Source organism: Solanum pennellii, chromosome 1 (assembly GCF_001406875.1).
Source record: "Solanum pennellii chromosome 1, SPENNV200".
Taxonomy (NCBI): domain Eukaryota; kingdom Viridiplantae; phylum Streptophyta; class Magnoliopsida; order Solanales; family Solanaceae; genus Solanum; species Solanum pennellii.
In genome coordinates, this window is record NC_028637.1 from 102,666,879 (window position 1) to 102,691,835 (window position 24,957).

The 24,957-nt window shown below is 34.6% G+C and overlaps 5 protein-coding genes and 1 non-coding gene across 11 annotated transcripts in view; 4 read left to right on the forward strand and 2 right to left on the reverse strand.

The window, feature by feature from the left end:
- The window catches only part of LOC107001838 (YTH domain-containing protein ECT1), a 6,621-nt gene extending 3,866 nt beyond the window's left edge, over positions 1-2,755 (forward strand). For all 5 annotated transcript variants that reach the window (XM_015199801.2, XM_015199819.2, XM_027918060.1 and 2 more), the window contains exons 5-10: positions 285-334; positions 420-821; positions 1,037-1,546; positions 1,690-1,902; positions 2,010-2,180; positions 2,335-2,755. In XM_015199801.2, the coding sequence (XP_015055287.1) occupies positions 285-334; positions 420-821; positions 1,037-1,546; positions 1,690-1,902; positions 2,010-2,180; positions 2,335-2,466 (1,478 nt within the window). In that variant the 3' untranslated portion in view covers positions 2,467-2,755. The remainder of the gene's footprint in view (positions 1-284; positions 335-419; positions 822-1,036; positions 1,547-1,689; positions 1,903-2,009; positions 2,181-2,334) is intronic.
- Positions 2,756-3,321: 566 nt separating this feature from the next.
- LOC107031774 (floral homeotic protein AGAMOUS-like) lies at positions 3,322-4,263 on the reverse strand. Its single transcript, XM_027913940.1, has one exon. The coding sequence runs from the start codon at positions 4,261-4,263 to the stop codon at positions 3,322-3,324; it is 942 nt and encodes a 313-aa protein (XP_027769741.1).
- Positions 4,264-5,428: 1,165 nt separating this feature from the next.
- On the forward strand, positions 5,429-10,950 carry LOC107008014 (tRNA pseudouridine synthase A). The gene is made up of 10 exons (XM_015206901.2): positions 5,429-5,782; positions 5,955-6,011; positions 6,938-7,015; positions 7,351-7,404; positions 8,043-8,125; positions 8,522-8,621; positions 8,697-8,759; positions 9,320-9,598; positions 10,199-10,259; positions 10,352-10,950. The coding sequence occupies exons 1-10, from the start codon at positions 5,504-5,506 to the stop codon at positions 10,465-10,467; spliced, it is 1,170 nt and encodes a 389-aa protein (XP_015062387.1). The 5' UTR covers positions 5,429-5,503; the 3' UTR covers positions 10,468-10,950.
- A 163-nt stretch (positions 10,951-11,113) lies between these two features.
- Positions 11,114-19,492, reverse strand: LOC107008013 (bromodomain-containing factor 1). Of its 2 annotated transcripts, XM_015206900.2 has the most exons (9): positions 19,272-19,492; positions 19,089-19,171; positions 17,807-18,557; positions 17,300-17,377; positions 16,580-16,814; positions 16,284-16,386; positions 13,845-13,983; positions 11,882-12,235; positions 11,272-11,481 (listed from the first exon to the last, which is right to left on the reverse strand). In XM_015206900.2, exons 3-9 carry the CDS (start codon positions 18,422-18,424, stop codon positions 11,272-11,274), a joined length of 1,737 nt encoding a protein of 578 aa, XP_015062386.1. In that variant the 5' UTR covers positions 18,425-18,557; positions 19,089-19,171; positions 19,272-19,492. The 2 variants fall into 2 exon arrangements, with proteins under 2 accessions (XP_015062385.1, XP_015062386.1); XM_015206899.2 differs by lacking the exon at positions 19,089-19,171 and having other exon boundaries at positions 11,114-11,481.
- A 1,535-nt stretch (positions 19,493-21,027) lies between these two features.
- Positions 21,028-21,130, forward strand: LOC114075774. The gene has a single exon (XR_003576163.1). It is a non-coding gene; the product is annotated as a U6 spliceosomal RNA (small nuclear RNA).
- A 1,945-nt stretch (positions 21,131-23,075) lies between these two features.
- Positions 23,076-24,062, forward strand: LOC107027665 (protein DMP3). The gene has a single exon (XM_015228768.1). It carries the CDS (start codon positions 23,286-23,288, stop codon positions 23,958-23,960), a length of 675 nt encoding a protein of 224 aa, XP_015084254.1. The 5' UTR covers positions 23,076-23,285; the 3' UTR covers positions 23,961-24,062.
- The last annotated feature ends 895 nt before the right edge of the window (positions 24,063-24,957 follow it).

Sequence of the window (24,957 nt, forward strand, 5' to 3'; positions counted from 1 at the left end):
GGGCTTTTGAGCTCTTTTTACTGGGTAGTGAATTAGGTAGTTCTCAATGCTACTAGGAGGGTTCGGCAGAAATATATGGAGCCATTACTGGTAGAAAGAATGCAATCCGGGACAGTAGAGGTGTGGTTTGATATAGTTTAGGATGCTTAACTATTTTATTATATCTTCAGGTCTTTTCTCCTCTCCATTGAAGTTTGATCTGTGGACTTGTATGTGTTTGCCTTTTGCAATTAAATATAATAACCCGTTGGATGATAGTGTAATTTGAATTTGCTTTTTTGCAGGATATAATGGGACTTATAATCAGTTAGATGAGCAGGCTTACTTTAATGCGGTAGGTTTTACTTCAATAAGGGTTGTGTCATCTTAATTTGCTTTGTTGTCTTATATAAGCTTAAACACAATCTGGTGATTGTCAGGGTGTTCAATCAGACAATGGTTCCCTTCTCTACTATATGCCTGGCTATAATCCTTACAGTGCTGGATTTGTGGGAGGCGATGGGAAGCAGCCCTATCCTTCGTCCGGATATCTTCAGCAACCTGTCTCATATGGTTCAGATTCCATGCCATGTTATACATGGGGCTCGCCATACTGTGCTGATATCACCAATAGTGCTGCTCCAAAACCCGGGAACGTTAAATCAACTTTTGGACGAAATGGTTCAGTCAAGTCGAATGGTTTTAATTCCACAAAAACAAATAGTTCTTTCTCAAGCAAAAACTCGACCGTACTCTTTAACCCAAAGAGTCGACCAGCTACTGCCATGTCAAATCCGCCAAAGTCTTTCCATCAAGCTCAGCCTTTTAATCCAGTGAACAAGGTCTGTTTAAATTTCCTCTGATTAACTATATAACTATATGATGGCTTTCTTTGCTAATGTTGAATGGGAAAATCTATGCTGAAATGTCTCTTTCATTCCTTTCAGAGGGAAAATGTCTCTTTAAGTTTTTATTTTCTATTGTTTTTTCTTGTGTTTGAAAGTATATGTTTTCCTCTTGTTTTCTTTTGACAAGTTTTATACCCCTGTCTTTGCAGTTTCAGTCCGATGTCCAGTCCGGAGGCCTGATGAAGGGGTTTCATCTGGTTGGAGACTACCCATCATACACCAGTCAAAATCAAGGTTTTTTCATGCCTTATGATCCCATCAACTGTCAAACAAACAGTAGAATGTGGAATGGAAACTACAGAGCTAAACCACGGGGAAATTTCACCAGAAATGGTGTGTTTGAGGCAACTAATGAGTTACCTCGTGGTCCTCGTGCCAACGGTAGAAGCGTCCCTTCAAAACCATCTGCTGAGGAGGATCAGCTTGTGCCAACTGTTCAGAGGGAGAAGTATAACAAAGAGGATTTTAAGACTCAGTATGACAATGCAAAATTTTACATTATCAAGTCATACAGTGAAGATGATATCCACAAGTGTGTCAAATATGATGTGTGGTCAAGTACTCCAAACGGAAACAAGAAATTGGACACTGCCTTTGTTGAATCTGCGGCTAAAGCAAGTGGAACTGGTTCAAGCTGTCCAGTGTTCCTATTCTTTTCTGTAAGTTATCATGTTTCTGTTTTTTTCTATTTGATGAGAATTAATTACATCTGAACGTGATTTTTTTCCATTTGTGTGCATGGACATGTCTTTGAGTGGATGGTCAGTTTAAAGATATGAGTGTTTTTCTCTTGAATTTTTAGGTAAATGGAAGTGGACAGTTTTTAGGTGTAGCTGAGATGGTTGGGCAGGTTGACTTCAACAGAAACATGGACTTTTGGCAGCTTGACAAGTGGAGCGGGTTCTTCCCACTGAAGTGGCACATAGTTAAAGATGTACCAAATACACAGTTTAGGCACATCATCCTTGAAAACAATGATAATAGACCTGTAACCTATAGCAGAGATACCCAGGAGGTATATTTCAGTTTTTGCTTCACCAGATGTTCAATTTTTAGTTCAGTCTGCATGTGTCAATTCTTAATTTTAAAATTAGAGATCTAACGAGTATTCTGTCATTCCAGATTGGATTGAAGGAAGGTTTGGAAATGCTTAACATACTTAAGAATTACTCAGAGAAGACATCTATATTGGATGATTTCAATTTCTATGAGAAGCGTGAGAAAGTGCTCAAGGCTAAAAGGAGTTCAAAACCAGTTATTCGAGCTGATGCATACGAGAAAGCTGATTCTCTTGTGAGTTCCTACTCCTTGTGCATTTATATAACCTTCAACAAGTAGTGCCGCTCTGCATTTTAGCTATAAGATACCTCACGTTTCTCTTTAAACTGTGGACACTTGTGTATGTTTGTAACACTTTGTATAAATTCATGTGTTCCCTGTGGTGCAGAAGCAATTCAAAGGAGGAGACAAGGTACTTGAGGAGGAGCTGAAGACCAACTCTGCTGATCCAACAGCACCTCTGGTTTCTCTCACCAAAAACCTATCGATTAATTCAAGGCCATTCAAAAGTAGTGTCTGAATCATAGGTTGCCTCCAAGAGGCATTTTATGACTAGGTAGACCTGAAGCTTCAAAAGGGGTCCTTGTTTCTTCTTCTTGTGTTTAATTAGCTTTATAGGCATACACTCGTCCCGCTGCCCGGGTTTTGGGATGGCATTTACTTACTAGTCTCTATTAGTTTTGCTTCATCTTTAAAGGGTTCTGTTTCTTTTCTTTTGACTTTGCAATGTTTGTTTACTTTCAAAAGATCTCTACTATTGTTTTAGATTATTGCAGTATTGATAATGTTAAAGAAAAAGTTGCCCCCCATCTCCCTGTCTAGCTCTACTTTATTTTGATGTCGTTCTAGTATTATCATATTCTAGTTTGTCACTATATTACTTTGACTGCTATTGAGGTCCATACAAGGGACTTTAGAAATTTTGCAACCAATTTTATCGAAATGTGTGTTTGGAGGTTGTTTGATGAAGTTACGTTTCCAGCAAAACCAAGAATCAAATTGTTAAAGGTTTTCTCCCAATACATTGCTTGATAAAAGCAAATTAGGTTAGTCATTAAAAATTGTACATACAGATATGAAGAAATTATTAGCTCATAATAATAATAATTGGAGGATTGAAGTTATTATTAACAAGCAATTTCTGGCACTTGAGCCGCAACTTCAGCAGCAAATGCTAATGAAAGAAGAACAAGTCAAACTTGATTTTCCATTAAAGATGGACGGATTTCTTGATGATCTGACATCACTAAATATGAAATGAAAACATACTCCCTACTCCAAAACACTAAAACAAATACTATTATCCTATATATAAAAAGAAATGGCTCCATTCTCGACTTTTAAAGTGATCAAATTCATAAAGAAACCAACAAAATTACTTGCTCATATAAGGTGAAAATTTAGCTTTGTCATCTCTGTCGTTCTCTCTCCAAGAATGCTGTTGCATTTGGGGGGGCATCATCAGGCATGGAGTTGGCTGCAGAATTGTTGGAGCTACATAGGGTGAGTATGCCAAGTGATTATTATTACTTGGCATCATAGTTTCATATTTCATCAATGCACACATCATATTATTGCTCCCATTCCCCGCGGAGGACGACGACGATGCACCATTATTATACTGCCAATCATTCTCATTCATCATCAACATCCTCATTTCTTGATGATATATTGGAGCTTGCAATTGATTATAATCTCCATATTCCATCCCCCCTCCTTGGACCATAACATTGTCATTGTAATGACTCCATTGGTTTCCTCCCAAATCAATCATTTCTCCTCCCATCAAACCACTAAAATTCCCTTTAAGCAAATGAATCCTATTCTTGACATTTTCAACTTTGTCATCCAACAAAGTTAAAAAATCCCTCAACTTAAACTCAGATAACTGATCCATAAACTCTAGCCAACATGGATATTTTTTCTCCATATTCATCTTTCTCAACTTGATATACTCTTCCTCAACCCTCTTGTTTCGATCAACGAAATAATCAGACAATCCAAAGGTTTTACTACTACCAGATTGCAAACTATTCTCCTTTTTATACTCGTCGATTAAATTATCAATCTCTTCTTGTTCTTGTAAGCTTTTACTATTTGTACTACTACTAGTTCCACTACTATTTGTCCAAATCTCAGCCCTACACTCTGATCCATTCCCTTGTTTTGGTCCATACATTATCATAAGCCCATTCACATTGCAAAGTGTAGTGAATTCATACAACTTTTTCAATAAACCTTCTTTCCTTTTCTTAAACGTTGCATTCCTTGATTTCTCCTTGCTTATTAATTCCATCTTCAATTTCGCACGACCCATCTTCTTGATCTACAATAAATTAAACAAAAAAAAATATAACGTATTGTTTCAAAAGGCAAATTCAAAATTTAAAACTACCAATTCCTACGAAAAAACTTTTGATATAGGAACAAAACTTCGAAAACAAGAACAATAATATAACCATGAAAAGCAAATCATATAAATTAACTATTATTGGAAGAGAAACAAGTACCTTTTTGAGTTTGTTTTCTCAAAAGTATGACTTCAACTTACCAAGCAAAAAAAATAAATACGTGACTTCTTTTTATAATACAAATAGGGAGAAAAGGGGTTTGTTTAAATAAATCAATTAATTCTATTAGTTTTAAAAGGAAAGAACATGTAAAACTTTAATTTAGTATCCCATTAATTGATTTTCTTAGATCCTTACTTCGTCATAAATATTTTTAGTCAAAAATATATTAAAATTACCATATTTATATATAATTTTCCTAAATAAAAAAAGGTACCAATTAATGTATAAGCAGTGTAAATAGATTTATGAATCTCCGTGGTTATTAAATGATCTATTTTTTTAAAATAATAAGTACGTAAATACTAAGAGCCATATGAGTAAAAAAAAAACTGCATAATATATTTTTTTTTGTAGTAAATCAGTTTCATTATCAATAATCAATCTCCATAAGCATCTGATTAATTGATTTTGGTTGATTATAGTTTCCTTCTAGTGGGATTAGCTAATTTTGTTTGGATTAGTTCTATCATCTTTTCACCCTCACCCCCTAACATAAAATCTTCTCATTATTTATTACTATTATGGTATAGGATATTTTGTTTTTCAAACTATGGATTACGTTTATTTATAACAATAATATATATTCAATGTAATTTAATAAGTGAGTTTGAAGAAAGTAAAGTGTGTGTAAATTTTATGTTAATTTTAAGAGGCAGAAAAATTCCTAGAAAAAGTAATTGAATGTGAAAATGTGAGTCATGATAAAGTATGTGTATGTTGATGATATGAAATGAAAATTTGATTCAATTAAATCGATAAAAAATTGAATATTGGTTTAAAGATCATTATCAAAATTGATATTGCATAGACATCGAATCGAACCAATCAGAACAAATTTGATAAAAGTTAATATATTAATTTGATTTTTTCCCTCAAAATATTTAATTTTTTTTTTTTTAAAAAAGGAGAAGTACACAGCCATAATTCCCTTAAACCCTCGTTGCATTTTTAACGCTCAGAACTACACAGCTCTACTACTCTGCAATGTCAAACGATCAATTACAGCCGTTGATCTCGGAGACTAATAAACACTCGCTCGATCAACGGCCGGAATCTCCCCAACGGCCGTCGAAATTGCCCAAGGTAAACGACGACGGCGGCAACGACGTTGTTGAAGGAGAAGAGCAGAAAGAGTCAGTTATTAGAACAATGAATCCTAATCCTAGACTACAGCGGTACCTGATAGCAATTGAGTACATAGGAACTCGCTTCGCCGGTGCTCAGCAACAACCTAATTGCAGAACTGTAGTCGGTGTTCTTCAGGTATATTTATCATTTATATGTCAATGAGTGATACTTTTGGTTGTTGGAGAAAAAGGTTTTCTTAACTGTTGATTGATCAGCTACCTGCTACACAAAGGTGTACTTAGTTCAGTGTTTGGTGTAAAAATGGCGATGACAAATTACATTTTTTTCTTTCTTTTTGATTTTGCAGGAAGCCTTCCAGAAGTTTGTTGGACAGCCAGTATCAGTATTTTGCTCGAGTCGAACTGTAAGTGTTACTTTCTAGTTGTAATGAGCTATGCTTAAAACGAGTGAGTTAATTCAATTGTCTAACCTGTTTCATGTCTAGCTTCAGAAACGTTATGTGAATTCTCTGGAGCTCAGATTTATTTATGATTTATCTTCAAAATTCAACCTTTAATGAGTTTAAATGTACTTAATATGGAAGTCCTTATCAAATTAGAAAAAGAAGAGATTATACTAAGAAAAAGAAAAAGAATCTACTTAATATGGAAGATCAATAAATATGATTTTAACACTTCCTCTATATTTCTAACAACATTATGTACCATTTACCTTTTGCCGTTTGAGGACTAGGTACACCGAAGCAGGTTCTTACACATTTCATCTATTCTCTTCCCCTCCCTCCTTCTAGATTCAGTTCCTCTCATTGTCAGGGTGAAAACATTAATATCAAGGAAAAGAAGGGGAAACCTATAAAAGAGCGTAATAAACAAAGGTCTGAAAAATGATTTTTGGAAAAGAAGGGGAAACCCAAACCCCACTTTGTGGGATTACATTGGGTATGTTGTTGTTTGCCTAAAAGATGAATTTTGGAAGTAGACAAAATAGGATATGGTAACTGCTAGTTTGCTATAATTGAGGTGGAAATCATCTTTGCTCCAATTGGTATAGTGCATCGAGTAGAGGGTAGAGGGGCGGGCCAATTATCCATCGAGTTTCAAACAGTGACCCTAACACTCCGGGATTATGCACTGCGGGAATGTGTGACTTCAAAATGGAAAAATGATTGTCACTTTCAAAGAACATCTTTCTACTAGTTGTTTTCTTTCCGTTTTTGTGGGTCTATATCATGCGAAAGCTGGTTATCTATGTCTTCTTTTTAGCTCTTTAGAAGTTACTAAAATGTTCAATATTATTAACACACTTACAGCTCACTTTGGTTTATCTTAGGATGCTGGAGTACATGCTTTATCAAATGTTTGCCATGTAGATGTTGAAAGGATAAGCAAAAGGAAACCTGGTGATGTGGTACTTTTCTGTCTGTTATGGATGTTTCACAATATCTGCACTACACAAGCATTTTCAATCTTTTGAGTAATGCAGAGAAATTTGTTATCATCCTGCTTCTGTTAGGTTGAGTTATTTCCTTCTCATTATATTCTATACTCATGATTGAGTGACCAATTTTCATCTATTCCTTGCAATTTTCTTTAATTTTCAGTATGTGAATCCCCTATAATTTTTCCATTCCATTCATGCCTACTTCTTCCAATACTAAATAATTGTCTTTTAAAGTTGTTTCTACCTCTTAACCTATTATGTCACTTCGCTAAATCCTTACCACATGTATTTTTCTCGTGCAGTTACCTCCTCATGGACCTCTGGTGGTAAAAAGAGCTGTGAACCACTTTTTACAGGTTTAGTTGTCTAACAAGTTCTGATTCATGATATTTAATTTTGTACAATCCTCCAAAGTCTTGATTCTAAACTTTGCTGATCTTCCATCTACCCATGATATTTGCTAAGGAAGTATCTTTCTGTTTCTTTTTATTTGGAATTTTTTCATCTTTTTATGTGCATACTGAGGCTCATCAAAGTTCCAATCCTTAAGTTCCGTTATTTTCTTAGAATGAGTCTTGCAGAGAATTTAAAGTGTTCTAGTAATCTCATCATTTTGAGAATTCTCCAAGGATAACATGATTAAAATGTACAGGTGTAACTGTTGACAGTTTAACAGGATAACATTGGTACCAAACAACTAGAACTCTAGAAGTAATCATTGATTCTTTAACAAAAGTAAACATGTCATTTCTCTCTCCTTTTATATTCCCCTCATGTTTCCTGCAATAAAACCCAATACCAATCAAGCTGGTATTTTTAATTTGTTAAATCACATTAAGAATGAAATTTGAAGCTGGTATTTAAGTTTGTTAAGTTACATTAAGAATGAAATTTAGGCAAAATGACATAAATAACATAATGCTTATCAAGCTGATATTTAATTTTCTATATGCGGAGGTACTGACCATTTCTATTCATTATTGTTTGATTGCAGAAGAACGCGGGTGATATAATGGTTATTGACGTTCGGTGTGTTCCAGCCGATTTTCATGCCAGATATAAAGCTCAAGAACGCACGTAGGCATCAATATCTTCTTGATCACGTAGAATAATACTAAATATGTACATGCATATGTGATCCAAGTAACATGCCATCTCTCAAAATTGATTTTTTCAATGTCTATGGGAAAGGTTAGCTGCTGGGAATAGGCTTCTGTCCGGCTAGGACGGTGTTATTTACGTGTATGTCACTGCTCCTGATTGTTCTCTAATCCATTCTGAGAGTCGATGTTTAACAGGATAGCAGTGGTTATATTTAAAGTAACTGTTTATTTGGATAAGGGGTTGACACACTCGATATTTAATTCATATATGAACTAGTATATGCTAAATTTAGGTTTTCCCGTCTTTCCGTGTGACACATGCTTATGAGATCAATGACCGAGTGCTGGTCATTGGGAATCTTCTTTTTAGGTACTTCTACCGATTGTTATCTGGACCGGAGCCAGTATCTAGCTTTGAGAGGGACCGGGCTTGGCATGTGCCTGAGAATCTGGATCTTCTTGCCATGCAGGTTGACTAGCTGCACATATATGTTTAAGCTTAGTATTATTATCCCATATAACGATCTTGTTTGTGTATTTTCCAGAAAGCATGCAACATTCTTATTGGACGTCATGATTTCAGTTCTTTCAGAGCAGCTGCTTGTCAGGTTTCCTATCCTTTGGACACACAATAAAAATCTAATTATGATTTTCAAAAAAAAAATAATCTCTAACTGATACACTATATTTCTTCTCTACTTTCAATCTGTTCACAGTTAATCTTGACTTTTTCCCTCAGGGATTTCTAGGTTATGAAAAAAAAAACTTAAACGTTTTACAATGAAATTGGAGTAATGAATAATTCAACAAGCTAGCTTGCCAGTATGCCTCTTCTTCTCCATCTTTTTATTTTTTTTATCATCAAAAGAATTTGGAGTAGAGGAGGTATACTGGAAAACTAGCCTGTTGAACTATTCATTACTATTGCGTGAAAACCAAGTGCTGACATAAGTTAAGATGAGGATGTGGTATAGTTTTATTGGATATGTAGGAAAGTTTCACTTATGCTCTAGGTTAAAGGAAGCAACTTCACGACTCTTTATTGCCATTGGTTGAGATTTTACATCTCATTACTTTACTTCATTTCCCCTCTTGCTATTTTCCTATATAGAAAATTGGATGAACTTAAAATTTAAGGTTTGTCTCTTAACACTTCAAACATTAACAGGCCAACTCACCCATCAGAACTCTGGATGAACTTAATGTTATTGAGGTCGTTTCAACTCCTTTTTTTCCGTCAATCTCAGAGAGACTAAAGAGCAGTAGTGTCATGGAGGATCCAACTGTATACTTGGGTTCAGACACCAACCACTCCCAAATCTCTTTTAACACCAATGAAGAAAAGTTGGAAGGTTCAAACGGTGAGGCTTGTCAAGAATTTGGCCTTAGAAGAAGACACTGTTGCTTCGTGGTAACCGCAAGGGCACGATCTTTTCTTTACCATCAGGTTGGTATTTGTTTCTTCCAACTGTTATTATCTTTCCTTTTAACTGTTTTTTATTGCTGCCCTCCCCCCACCCCAACCTATGAATATACTAATGAATAAGTAATACAGTGTGTCAAAATTGGACATGGGAAAAGAAGTTCTTTATCTAGTCTTATTATACCCCAAATCCAACAATGATAAACAGAGTATGGAAATTGGACATGGGAAAGGAGAACTTTCAATATCAGATTAATTAATCTTATTTTTAGGTGAAACTCTTTCTTATTCTAGATTTCTGAAATTTTTGAAATGTTTCAGAATAATAACGTCAGTAGGTCTCCTTGCCGAGTTAATCGTGTTGCATGAGATGAGTTTCAGAAATTTTTGGCTTCTGGTTCTGTTTTTTGATGTTTGTTATTAGTTTTTGAGCAGGTATATGTTTTGTTCTGAATTGAAACAATAGAAGTGGAGTAATCTTGATACAATTACAGAAAGACTTGAGACATGGGAATAATATGTCATCAAATTTGTCTCTCTTTTTTAACTGATTATCTTATCCGATTTGTCAATCTTTATACAAATAAGTTTCACATTCAACTCCTAAAAATAAGTCTCATGCAGGTTAGGCTGCTTGTTGGAGTCCTTAAGTCAGTTGGGGCTGGTGATCTGACAGATCCAGATGGTATGTTCTTATGCAAAACGTTTAATGTCTGTCAGCAGATAATAGCGGATTTTTAGTCTGGCCACTAATTGCTCTTTGATGCATCATTTCAGTAAAACGCATCCTTGAAGCAAAATCCATTGCTGCAGCACCCCCGATGGCTCCTGCTTGTGGTCTTTATCTTGGACATGTCAAATATGATTTGCCTCCCGAGAATAATCAAAGCTAATAAGTAGTATTTATTAGCAGACTTGTTTGATATTCTCTGAGCGTATTTCTTGATCGAGCGAATTGAACAGCTTCTTATTAACAACTAGCATTGTTTGCAATGAGGTGGATGCAAGTAGTTGGTATCAATTAGATATTTTGATTCGTTATGTTATGGTCAACCTTCTGGAACATCTAATGTAGGGAATTGAAACATATTGTGGATTGTAAAACTGATGATTATATTGTCATATTAAGTTTCAACTCTCCACGTGAGATGTTTCTTGAAGGTTGATACCACCATACCCTAACAAATCAAGATGCCTGTTTGTCTGTTTCCAGAAAAAAATTGATTTTGCTGTATTAGGTTGGAGAGAAAACAAAAGGCACTACTAGTCTAGGATGTAGTTGTACACCAACTTTCGTTGTTACAGTTCATGTAATCTGGTTGTACATGTATCAAACATGCTGGTTTCATTTATGCACTTATTTCCTGTTAATTTTACCTTTGCTTCCGATGTTATGCTATATTAGTTGTTATATCAATGACCTTTGGTTCTGCAAATGGCTTGGCAATTTCAAATTTGTCTCCTTGATACAAAGATAATTGCAGTAGCCATTAAGGTTACAAACGCTCAACTGAAGAGGGTTGTATCATTATTCTTGAATAGTAAATGCCAGACAATCTAGTCCTGATTCTTGTGTTTACAATCTAATGGGAGAGTTTATTACCCTCAAAATACATTATACAACTCGACCTACCGTACACCTCCACAACCGAAAAAAAAGAACTTTGGATTCACATATTCATTAGTCAATAAAAAACCTACTTCATCAGCATGGAAATAGCTGAACGAATGGAGCTCTTGCGAGTGGTGGAAGTGGAACCCCCACGCTTAACCAGTGAATGTGGTCCATTCCAGACAGATCTTTGATCATCAGCAAACAGAACTCGAGATAAATCCATAGCTGTTGTATTTTCAAGATAACGCAAGTTCTCCCACATCTTGGCCTTCTTGTACTTGTCTTGCAATTCCTGCTCAAAATTTCACCACCCAAAACAGAGTTACAACACAATGGAAGTTGAAAGATACTGAATTTGTTTACTGTAAAACCTGGTATAATAGACTGATGAAAAACATTATTTCCAGCTCAGTTTTCTCCCAAAAAACAAAAAAAAAAAAATGTTTCAGATTTCACTGGATTGGTTCAAGTGGCAGTAGCTCAGATAGTATTATGCACTTGACATGGACTTCTACTCCAGAAATTCATTCATGCAAATTTTCAATTTTAGCATATGTTTTTCTTCAGTTTGTTTCAATAGCTGTAAATTAGTGGCTGCCATTCAAGTAGGAATATGCAATTTCACGAATAATAAGGTATTGAAGAATGTATAAACAATACTTATTGCAGAGTATTTGCTTTCAATTGCTTACCTTTGGCCTCTGCAGCCCAGTTAGAGCATTTTCATTCCCATGCTGCAGATTTTCTTTTCCACTGTCATTCAGCAATTCTCGACCTGGCTCCCCATTTTGCTTCTGATCATGTGCTTTGTGCTCATCTAAAGATGTATAACCTGACTGCAAATGCTCAGAAGTGACCCCCGTTCTTTTACTTTGGATTCCCATTTCACTCCTCATCCCTTCCCCTAGCTTCTCACATAAAGCGTCCTGATTTTCAGACAACTTTCTCTCTGCTCCTTTTTCTTGCATAATGGTGTCAACATCTGTCTCTGGTGAATTCTCCACATTTGATGAGGTGTACTCTCGACTTTCTACAGGTGAAGTTTCCTTTTCAGAAAGAAAATGGAGAAACAACAGTTAGAAAGGAAATTGTATCAACACTATCAGAATGGTCACAAAAAAATTGGAAACAGAATAACATCTCTATGCTCAAGTCATTAAACAAATATGTAATGCGGAGATCCATTTAAACCAACATTCTTACATACTCCCTCCATCCCATATTAGTTGATCACTTTTCATTTGCACAGTGCTAAAGAAATCATAAATAAGAAAATAATTTTACTAATTCACCCCTTGAAAACTTCTTGGGAATTTACAAATAAATGTGATCACTTTCAAAAAAAAATTAATTGCAAGGCTAATATAGAAAAAAATTTTAATTAATGCATTCTTGATTTAGTAAAGTGGACGACTAACATGGGATAACTATTTTTAGTATAATGATCAACTAATGTGGGATGCAAGGGAGTATATCAAAGCAAGTCTTAACCAGCAAGATATCCAGAAAGCAATCATTTCAACAAAGAAGCACAAACCTATTGATACTCCAATGGATTCTAATGTTAATTGGTGGAGAGAGCCTTTGATAGACACATAACCAGCATCAGAGACTTGTAAGCAAGCTTTATTACAATCTCAGAATTACACGACTCAATATCTGATTTGATGAGTGGATACTCAGTTCCTTCAAGGTCTTTGTGAGAGTCATTAAAATGTACTAACCTGATTCCTAAGGAATATCAAGGGCTCTCTCCAAGCAAGGTTTGTTATATGAGGACAGGGGAATTCACATATTGGTGGGAATTCTGATGCAGATTGTGCAAGTTCTCCTACTGACTTATGGTTAACTAGCGGATATTGTATCTTCAATCCAAGAGATCTTATATCTTAGAAAATCAAAAAGTAAATCTGATGAGCAGTTGAGCACGTCAGGTACAGATGCAGCGTCTTGAGCCATGTACTCAGCTACTTGTGAGCTAATATGGTTAAAGCAGTTTCTTCAACAATTAAAAATTAAAGGAAAAGATGAACTGATCACTAATTTGAGAGAAGATGCACTACATAAGGCTTCAAATCCCGTATTTAATGGGAAAAACAAAGCACGCAAAGACACTGTTAGGCAAAATACTGAATTAGGACGTATTCGACGAGCTTCGTCAATTTCGACTGACTGGTTATTACTCCCTCTGTCCAATTTATGTGACACTCTTCTTTTTTAGTTAATCCCGAAAAGAATGACACATTTTTATATTCAATAATAATTTTACCTTAAACTTCTAAAAATTGTAATGGAGGGAGTAGATATTACAAAGTACTTTTAAATCCTGTATCCAAAACAATTGTAATAAATAAAGAGTATACAATATGTATGTCCCACCATGAATGGAGTGTTAACAATTTTGTAAATATTATGCATAGTCTAGGATCAGATAAGATCATTTAGGATCAATTAAGAAGATTCTTTGTCTGTAATTATGTATTCTTGCATTCTGTTCTAAAATGTGAATGTTACAATTTGAGCCCACAGTAGGTTCTCTTCTTTATCTACAGATTCTAATCGACTACCTAATCTAAACCCTCAACTATAAAATATTCCAAGCATTTTACAAAAAAATATATAAAATCAGAGGTAAAAGGAAAAGGTTTTAAGTACCTCGGGCTTCATGCCATCTGGATAATCATCACTAGCCTCGCCTTGGTCATCCAAGGACCGAGTGATCTCCTCCCGCTCCTGCCTGCGCCGTATCATCACACATATAGCACAAAGGCAGCCTTCTTTGTGCTTCTTGAGCCTGAACAAAGTCCAATAAAATCAAGGGAAAAATTTACACTTCGAGTGAGTATTAACAGTAAATTGGTACCAGAGTACCCTCTTTGTAATTTTTCCAGTTTCACCAGTTTATAGCACATACCGGAACATATCGAAAAGTCTGGGTGAGTAGGTTTTAGTACTTTTTAAAACAGAGAGAATGTAAGGCAGAGAAGTGTGATACAGTTCCTAATTGGTTGACCTAATGAGTCAAAAACCACTAAATAAGATTCTGCATCATTTACATTACCAAATATTTGTATCTCTTAATTGTTATTTTTACCAGGCCAACAAATAAAATGGTAACTCTGCCCGTATCAGCTATCTTTGGCATTAAAAATTATCAGGCAAATATATTATCAGCAAATTCCAACTTTTATGAAATAAAATTTACTTCTTTGACTGCTTTTAGAATTTTTAGATCCTTTATTTAGTTCTAAAATTAAATACTCCAAACTCTCCTAAGCTATGTAAAAGAGAATCTCAACCTTGGTTAAAGAGTCCATTGCAGTGTTCTTAATGGTGCTCGCCATTCACCAAAGGCGCTATGGCGAGGCGAGGCGACCACGCAACGCCATTTCTCAGTGAGGCGTGGCGAGATCAATCAGGCGATGAGAGGCGACGTGAGGCAACGTAAGGTCGACCTGAATGGCGGCGCCATCTGATTTACAAATTTTAAAAAGGTCTTGAATTAATAAGATAAGTCAAAATTAGGGTTTTTTCCATATTTCCAGTCAGTCGTGACTCATGTTTCTTCTCCTCAACCTCGCGATCTCTTCTTCTCCTTCAGCGACTCGCGCAAAAGGTATGGCCCCTTTTCTTTCTTCTTCTCTTCTTTTCTTCGTTTCTTCTCTTCAGTCCTCTACTTTTCTTCTTTTCTTCTGTTCAATTTCTTGTGAAGTGAATCTTAAATTCTGAAATCTGAAGTTCTGAACTGATTGCTGTCTTCACTCTTCACTGCTCTTTTTTTTCCTGTGTTTTCTTCACTGCTCTGTTTTTTTCCTCTGTTTACTTTGTTCACTGTAAAATGCTGCTGAATGCTACTGCTTTAACAGTGCTGTCTGTTATTTTTTTTAAAAAAAAATTAATTCTATAGTAATTAATATAGTATTTGATGGCGAAGCAGGCCCTAGTCGCATTTTGTCGCCTCTCGCCGTCCAAAACACTGGTCCATCGGGATATTGAAGCTAGGCTAACTACAGATATTAAGCTAAGTTCTCTTATTTTTCATTCCATTATCTGGTTCTCTCCCATTTCGTACGCCCTAGCAGTGACCTCCCATGAGTGCTTCTCTCTGAAGTGCTTCTCTCTGAAGAGTGACCTCCTTATGAGAACCTCCTTCAAGATATCTCATGCTCTGTGCATCTAGTTCACCAAGTCCTGTCCTGCCAATGCCCAATGGAGCATCACCCTTCCCTGATATCCCTTTCTCTTGCACTTATAACCAGCCATTTAACTCCCTTAGCCAGCTCACCTAATCCTTGACTTCGTCCTTCTATGAAAAACACTCCCCACTCACCTAGCCAATTCCATAAGTATCGACTCTCCACCACTGAATGGCTTACTAATTGTGTCAGCAGGAAGAATGCATTTTCCCAACAGAGGGAAAAGATATGTACCATCCAAAAAAATTTTAATAAAAGAAAGTACTTTCATTGGATATGTAAGATCCGCCTAAAACTATGGGAAGAAAAAAGAGTCAGCCAATTATGAGAGGAATACCATTTGGTAGGGATGGTAAAATGCAGCAGAATAAGAGTAGTTGTAGCACATAGTTCCTTCATAAAGGCGGACATCTCCTGAGACTTCATCACTTCACAATATAGCAATTAACATGCCTAGTTTGAAAAGGAGTATAAATGTCCATTTTCTGTTTTAGACTAAAGATATAATTATCAGTGATTTATCATCTTCCATCTCCAACCCTTATCAATAAAAATGTAGAATTAACATATAAAGATTTTCATCTCTATAAACTTTTTTTCTGGTTGTATAATTCTTAACTGATATGGTAAGCTCCCTCTCCGGGAGCCCAGCAGGGTCCTTCCCACTTAGCTCTGTTGGTGGCTAGAACACCAACCTTATGGTTCGAAGTGGAGGTGCAGGTGTCTTTACCACTAGGGTAACTCTCTTGTTCTTTTTCTGGTTAAAGAAACGTTTTTTTTCTTATCTGATAATAAGTGTCCAATTTTTCCACATTTATATCATAAAAACATATCTAGACCCCGCAAACAAGTGATGGCCAATGAGGAAAAAACATAAACAGAACATAGATCAACATACCCTTGAAGCCTTTTGTTGTGTTTGTGAGTTAAAGAACCACTTTTTGTAACTTCCTTTCCATGACTTGAAGGTGTAGTCTCCTTAATTTGACTGCTTTCAGCACCTAATAAGGTAAGAAGACGTGTATTAAATGCTGATTAACTATTTTAAGACTGAAGCAAGGTACATCTGTTAATATGCGACATTGATGAAAAAAGTCTAATTGAAAGACTTGCAGAAAAAAGAAGAAAAACATATAAGCAAATTCAGCAGAGTGATAATGATATGAAAATATATTAGGTACAAGAGAGATTTACTTTGCAGATGATCACTATATAAGCCAGCTGCTGTCCAGTACTTTGCGAAGTTCTTTTTCACCCGCTTCATGAGCTCCATAACATAATCACCTTTATTATTATACTTGTAGCAGTTTTCCCATATATACTGCACATCCTTATAGACGTCCTCGGAATTCATGTATTTGCCACCACTTTCCAGATTACTGCATATTGTCCCGAAATCCATAGGTGTAGTTATGACATCAAAATAATCCTGTTCCACACACCAGTTGAATAAGAATTTATTAATGTACTAGATGAAGGGGAAAAGGGACTAGGTAAAGCATCCAAGAGATTTTGTGACAATATTCAAAAGACCAAGACTACAATCTCTACATACTTCTGTGCATCACTATTCACTTCAGAAGGGTTTTCTTCATATTCCTAGGTAAAACCAGTTTCCTGCTATTTAGAGGTGTAATATTTTGAACTTCAGTAATGCCACAAGCAACTTGTTTCAATGAAGGTTGGAGTGATGTTGACCCAAAAAGATACGGACTTTTTCAGTCTACATGAAAACTATTTACAATAGTATTAGTCAATCAAATAAATTTTCAACGGTTCTCTGTTACTTTAACAAAACCCTCCTACATGGACATGGGATTCCTAATTGTTGAATTTAAACCTCCAAAGCCAACTCTAGATGACATTACATATTATGGAATAAAAGAAATATAAGAAAAAAAATCATTTACTTACAGGAATTCCAAGAGCAATAGGATCGACTGGAGTATTGAAGGGCTCTGCAGCATCCATTTTCATAATTTTTCTTATAACCTAATTAACAAGAAGTTACATAAATCAGTATAAAAGCGATAATGTGAAGATGTCTTTTAAGATTATGAATCCCCTTAGCATGGTAACCTATGTTTAAACTGTGTTTGGTCCATGAAAGAGATGGGAGGTGGGGAGGAGGAAAACAAAAGAGAAGTTCATTGATGTTTTCAGTATTTACTATCACTACAGTGAAGGCAAGGGTGAAAGGAAAGTAAAAGGTACATAAATTCTCATATTCGCCCAATCTTGGAGGGGCTAAAATAGTTAGTATGGAGGGGTAACTTCCCATTATACTTGTGCTCAACTTTAGCTTCCCTGCCAACTAACAGGCAACAGCTATACCAAACCACACATGGCATACGGAATATGTTTGTTTAAATGTACATCTTGTGAACATGCCAGGATAAATAGGTTCTTTGCCATGCTTACCTCCAAAGCAGTGTCTAGTTCTTGCTTATTTAATCTCAAATCACGGTGAAGTAACTCAGGCTCTTGTTTTTTTGACTTCTCTTCCTTCACTATTTCAACATTACTACAAGGGCTCATGCTTGAAGAAAAGCCCTTTGAAGACTTGATCTTTATGCCTCCAGGTTTTTTTAGCACAATTCCTGGGGTAGTTACATTAGCCTCAGGCAATGAGTTTGCACTGTCTTCCATTTTCTCATTTGAGACAACCTGTTTTTCTGGACCAGCTTGCTGGCTACTTTTATCAGTATCACTATGAGCAGCTACTTCTGAAGAATTGAGCTGAGTGTCTAGTGTTTTTTTTGTTTTGAGTTTTACTTTCATACGTCCATAAACTGCTAAACCTGGAGGTTTGTCCCTTGGCACACCAGAATAAACAATCACAGGTTTCTCCGGTTGAGCAGTTCCGGTAGAGGATGGTGTCTCAGCCTCAACGCCAGAGTTAACTCCATCATTGTCGATGTCTTCAGTACCAGAACTAGTTTCTGAATTCATGCTACCATTATTAGATGCTCCCTCACTTGTACCTGTTGTCCGAAGCTTCTTTGATTTACCTTTTTTGCTTCCACGACGGCGTTTCATCTTTCCTTAAAAACAGATACAGGTGAGCTATAGCCTTTATCAGTTGAAAATTGACACTCTTAGAACGATGAGAAAGGATCGGCTAAGTTGTATATTTTGGCACAATGCTACTGCAAGCACGGAACTGATCAGCCTACAGAAAACGCAATAAACACGGCCCAGTTAGAAAAGATTAAAGAACAACATCCACTTCAGCTGCAAACTACACAATGAAATCCATCACAAAACAAATTCAAGAGCCCTGACTTGGGCATAAAGCACCAATGTCTTAATGTGTCATATACGCTTACTTTTCAATGATCTACAAAACCTCAAAATAAGAAAATTGATTAAAATGAATAGAATTTGCAATACATTCTTTCTATGCTAGTCTTCCATAAAGAGAAGTTAACTAAAGATGCAAGTAATCTTCAAAAACACAAAACTATAATGCATCACTCCAATGTTAAATCTCTTCTCAAAAAAAACAACAATAAGAGGAAACAAAACCAAACCAAACCCTAGAATTCACCCACAACCAAGATTTATAAGAGAACATAAAAGAAATAAACCAATCTAATTTAAACCCTCAACATATCATCAAAAGAATAACTACATCGATAAACCAACATATAACCCAAGAATCAAAAAGACAATTAGCAAAAGTAAAAGAAAATTAACGAACTCAAAATCTGTCAAAGGATCAAGAATCAAGATTCAAGAAGTTCAAAGACACAGTCTTGGACAAACCAACAGAACCCCATTTACCTAAAACAAGAAAACAAAGATAAAACACCCATTAATAAAAGAAAACATAAATCACTAGAAGAACCAAACACTTTAAGGTACTTGGGGCCAAGAATCTCACCTTTTCTTCTGCAATTTAGCCTTCAGTTGGGAAAAACTTGCACTCTATTTTCTTTTGCTTCGATATTCGTTGGCGGTTGAATTCAAATATCCAAAAATATTTGAAAATTTTAAGGTTCGGAAGGAAAAACTATGTCGGAATTACAAGAAACCAAGACCCATAAAAAACCCTTTTTTTTTTTCCTTATTTTCTTTTGTTTTCACTTTTCGCCTTCCCCTTCCACGTTGGAGATAATACTATTTATAAATGTAATTTTTTAATATTGTTAAAATACTAACCCACCGTTTTTATAAATATGTCACTTTAACTCCCCTCGAATTTTGCTTTGTGCAAATTACGCTTTTAATACTCGATTTAATTTTAAAGAGGTCCTTTTGCAAGTTATATTGTTTCGCGGGTTTTTTCTTTTTGCTTTCTTGGTAACTATTCGTTATTGTTTTGAGGTGTGATTTTTTAAAATTGAATTTAAATTGTATAATGTAATAAATACTTATTATGTTTATAAACTTCAACACATCATTTACATTTCTTACTGAATCAAAAATTGATATCAACCAATTTATATAATTACTCAATCAGTTACTTGGTTGTGTAGGTATATTTATACTGTCACTGTACATATTTATTATTATTTTACTGTGTATTCAAAAAGTAATTAAACAATAAATAATAATATTTTTGATATAACTCAATAAAGTGATTTTTTCGCTCCAATCTTATTCGTTCACCGTTGCCTCAATTTATGAGGGTTTCTGTTGATCCTTAGAGAATGATATTACTTTTATCAAATATTGTCATATGTGTAATATGTACATTCACATACAATTGATCTCCCACGTAATTTGTAGTCACACATACATCTGATCCCTTCACATATGTAGTTATGTACACATACAACTAATTTATGCTTTAAAATACACACATATACATATTACGCTCAATATTCATCCTATTTGACTTGAATAAATTTTTCTCCACACGATTTTTGCTTTCGTATCACGAGTTTTCACTTAGTTCAGTTGCATTATGTCTCTATACAACTCTACCTCAATAATTAAGTTTTTCTTTAGTTGGTATGAAATGGATAAATCCTAAAATAGGAGGTCTTGTCGATATGTAACCTAGGATTGTCATCAGTTAGTTTCAGTAAGGAAAAATTACTTGGGTGAGTGTTTTTTAATGAATAATCATTAATTTTAGCGGTATTTTTTATTCATTACCATTTATAGCAATACTATGTTAAATATGCGACATTATTAGAAGTGAATTAAGTATGCAATAGATATGTGTTATAAATATTTTTAAAAATATATTATGCTTGTTTGATAAGAAGTTGATGCATTATAATATAAGTATATTAGAATGTGCGATAAATATATTATTAATCATTAAAACTTGAATTATATGTGAATAATAAATTATTTTTTGTAATATGAATTAAGAGTGTATTAAACATGTATAAAGGCGATCAATTGGTGGAAAAAATTATTACTATAAATGATAAATATTTTTAATTTATAGTATATTTATGTAAGTTTTCCTTTTAAGTAAATACCGAAGAAGTTGGGCCCAACCAAGTAAAATAAGAAGGCCGGGCCACTTCAATTAAGTCGTCACACAACTGGGCTTCATTGAAAAAAGCGCAAAACCGATTCCAGGCCCGTGTTAGCACTCAACTCAACCAGAGATTTCTCCCTCATCGCTTACAGAGAAAAGCTATGTGCTGTTTATATTGCGAAACCTAACAGTGTAGTTTGTCCCTTCGGGGACATCCGATAAAATTGGAACGATACAGAGAAGATTAGCATGGCCCCTGCGCAAGGATGACACGCACAAATCGAGAAATGGTCCAAATTTTTTTTTTTCCATTTTCAATTTTTTGGGGGTTTTCAAGTCAAGTTTTAGATGCTGAGCTTATTCATTGTTCTGCAATTTTAGATGCTGAGCTTATTCTTTGTTCTGCAATTCTGGACTTGAAAGATTAGATCAAAATGATTAGGTTTTTATCTTTTCAGATTATATAGTATCAATTTACATGTCTAATACATTTTGAAATTGGTGAAATGAATGTTTTAATATTTTTGTTTGGCATTAAGTACTAGAAGGAGATTTGTGTTAAATGGTGTGATTACATTCCGAAATGACTGTCTGGAGTTATTTTTTGGGGTTAATCTTAATCTCTTCTGGTGGACTTGTGGTGGCTTATATTGGAGGTTAAGTTTAATTAGACTATTAAGCAAAGAAAGTAAAGTTAGAAGTCTCCGAGGGCTCTTTTGGTTTGGGAGCAAATTATCATGTGATTAGTCATCCAATGATTGTTATATCCCATATAAATAACACTACAATTCCGACAATCAAATATGTGATAAGTTCATCAAAACACTAATCTCGCAATCCCTCGTAGAAATGAGCAAGGGAGAAAAATTTTCTCTGCCAAAAAGTTGAATTATGTTTACCAACAAGAAGGTTTTCTGTGGTTTTAGTTTGTGCTAACCTTTGTAAACTCATAATAGGTGTTGGATATCAAAAATTGGTTGACAATGCAATGCAACCGAGTCTAACTGGTTTATGTTCCAGAAGGAATCAAAACATAGCTGATTTGATACAATTTAGGAAGTTCTTAACCACTAGCTAAATAGTTTGTCGTTTTGACTTGACAATTCCAATTTGAAATCACAAAAATTGGTTCTTGGGGAATGAAAGCAAAACCTGTTTGTGCTTGCAATAAAAGGGAAGAACAGATACTGAATGAATGAAGATCTAGAATCTATAATTCTCTTTTTAAAAGGAACTTCTAATATTTATGTACATAAATTCTTGTAGTTAAGTTGAGTGTCTAAATGTGACATTTATAAATGTGTAATCGTTTGCAGTTTTTTGCTATTGTGGAGAAAACCAACTTTGCTTATTGGTGGTCTTCATCTTCTGCAGAACCACTTTTGCAGCATCATATGTTGTTGTTGTACAGATTTATGTATACTCGGAAAAATGCAGCTTATGATGCATGTATGGTCTTCGCGTGGATAGGGAAATTTTGCACTTGAACATTATTAAGAGCCTAAGGCAACATGTGGTTTCTTAGTTCCAGAGAAATTTGAGTTCAACGTCAGCAGCTCAATTTTGAATTCAAACTAGTCGTACACGCCATATCTACACACATAACATTTTACGTGTCACTTCTGCAAAATTGAATTCTCATGTGCCCATAATTAGGTAGAAAAAGAACGAACCGTTAGAATTTTAAAGACTAGCCTTGTCATTGATCCAGATTTTGTACCAATTGATAGATCCATAACTTTTTTGCAACAAATTTGGTCTAGATCAAATTCAAATAAATCTAAAATTGATATCCCACATTCTAATGTCAATCTCAACAATTCTTAATTGTTAAATTCAATCCATACTTTAAAATATAATAGACCACGCTATCTTCTTCCATAATCCAGCTCAACAAAGATTCAATAATAGTGTTCTTCAACTTGCTTAAAAAAATCAATCAAAACTAAGTTCTAATAAATAACTAATCTTCAATTTTCTACAACATAAGAAGGTAACAAAAAAAAAAAAAGTTGTGCCAAGTCACACCTCACCAACTTCCCTTCCACTAGTTTGTTTTGACTTCAGTCTAAAACATTGCATTATATATATTTTTTTAAAAATGAATGATTCAATTCTTAGAAGCAAACATGTATTGAAAGCTAATATTAACGTGTATTGCCAGCACATGAAGGAAGACATGAGAGTCATTTTGGACAAGCAAGAAGTTTCCTCATAGTATACTATAGGTAACTACTACTTTTTATTAGGTAAATATAATACCAAACTAAACGTATATCCCTCTTTTCCTTACACGCATAAAAGTCTCATTGTGATCAATTTCATTTATATTATCATCATACCTACCTAGCTCATCCTCATCTCCTCCTTCAATTTCATCGTAATTTTTTTTCTAGTATTCGAATTCCTGAAGTATTAACAAAGAGTCTTTATATTCGATTGTTCTAGTGCTGATAGATGGACATGTCTCTACGAGCCAGATCAACTTCCTCTAAACAAACATCCACATCACCAGATGCATCAGAAATCCCATTACTTCCAACAAACAACAACGATCATGAAGCAGAGCGTCCAGCTATACCGCGACCATCGATTTCCCAACGTGCCTTAGAAAGCACAGCACATTTAGCCAACCTACTCCCAACAGGAACTCTCTTAGCATTCCAATTACTAATCCCAATTTTCACCAACAACGGATCGTGTGACACTGCATCTCGTCCATTGACATTAATCCTCCTTGCACTACTCGCATTTTCGTGCTTTTTAGCTTGTTTCACCGATAGTTTCAAAGCACCAGACGGGCAAATTTACTATGGATTGGCTACGTTCAAAGGTTTATGGATTTTCGATTATCAGGCAGCTTCAATTTCTGGTGTGCCTGGTGAATTGAACAGGTATAGAGTTGGTTTTATTGATTTTGTTCATGCTCTTCTCTCTGTTCTTGTATTTGTTGCTGTGGCTTTGAGAGATAAAAATGTGGTGAATTGCTTTTATCCTACACCAGATCATGGAACCAAACAGGTACTTGATGTTGTTCCTATTGGAATTGGGGTAATTTGTAGTTTGTTATTTGTTGTTTTTCCAACAAGGAGACATGGAATTGGCTTCCCTGTTACACCTGATAAACGCTGAAATCGAAGCCAATTGTTGTTATTTGCTAATTCATTCATTTGCTTAATGTTTTGTAAAGTCATATTATTGTGTATATTACTAATAATAAAGTTTTTAACATAATGTTTCTATGGCTCATAAGGACAGAAATCAAATACTTTCAAGGCAAACTGATACAATAATATAAGCATTGATACATTAATTTAATGCACGAGATACATTAATTGTTAAGTAAAATATATTACATTTTATACATGATGCACTAATTTGATGCGTGAAAATGAGAGATTTTTTTTGAAAATTTATAAAACTAATAGGAGATAGGCGGAATCTCTTTCATTTTTTGAGTTAAATTTTGCCAGATTGTAGAGGAATAATATTGTCAACTAGTACTAAAGTATATACAAACATAAGAATTGAATTGCAGCAAATTAAAGCTATATTATTTTAAACATGTTTAGGACAGTTGGTGTTTTCATCATAATTTATCTTTATATTATATTCATGACAGAGTAGATAAACATTAATGATATAAATTGACATGTTCTAAAAGTTGATTATAATTTATAGGTGATGCAATGATGTTAAAATATTTACAAATATTAACTCAACTGGCAGCACATGTGAGCCTTATATTTAAAAAAGAAATAGCATTTTTTAATCGTCCGTTTTTAGCTATTAAATCACAATATGTTTTCATTTTGAATATATACAAAGTTTTTTTCTTTTGGTGCTTGGTACAAAGACATTAATTCATTTCCTAGTGATGTTAATGATTAGGAACAAGATAAAAAAATATTATAGAGATATTTGATGTTTAATCATTATATATTTAATATATAATTATCTTTTCTCGATATATAGTATTTATACAAAATTATACAGTAGTATTAATTAAGATGCTTTCGATCCAAGACTAATTTAACTACAATAAATTTTCACATTTTCAATGTAAATATAACTTTTGACCATCTATAAACAGTCGAAGTATACCCTTTGGTATATATATATATATATA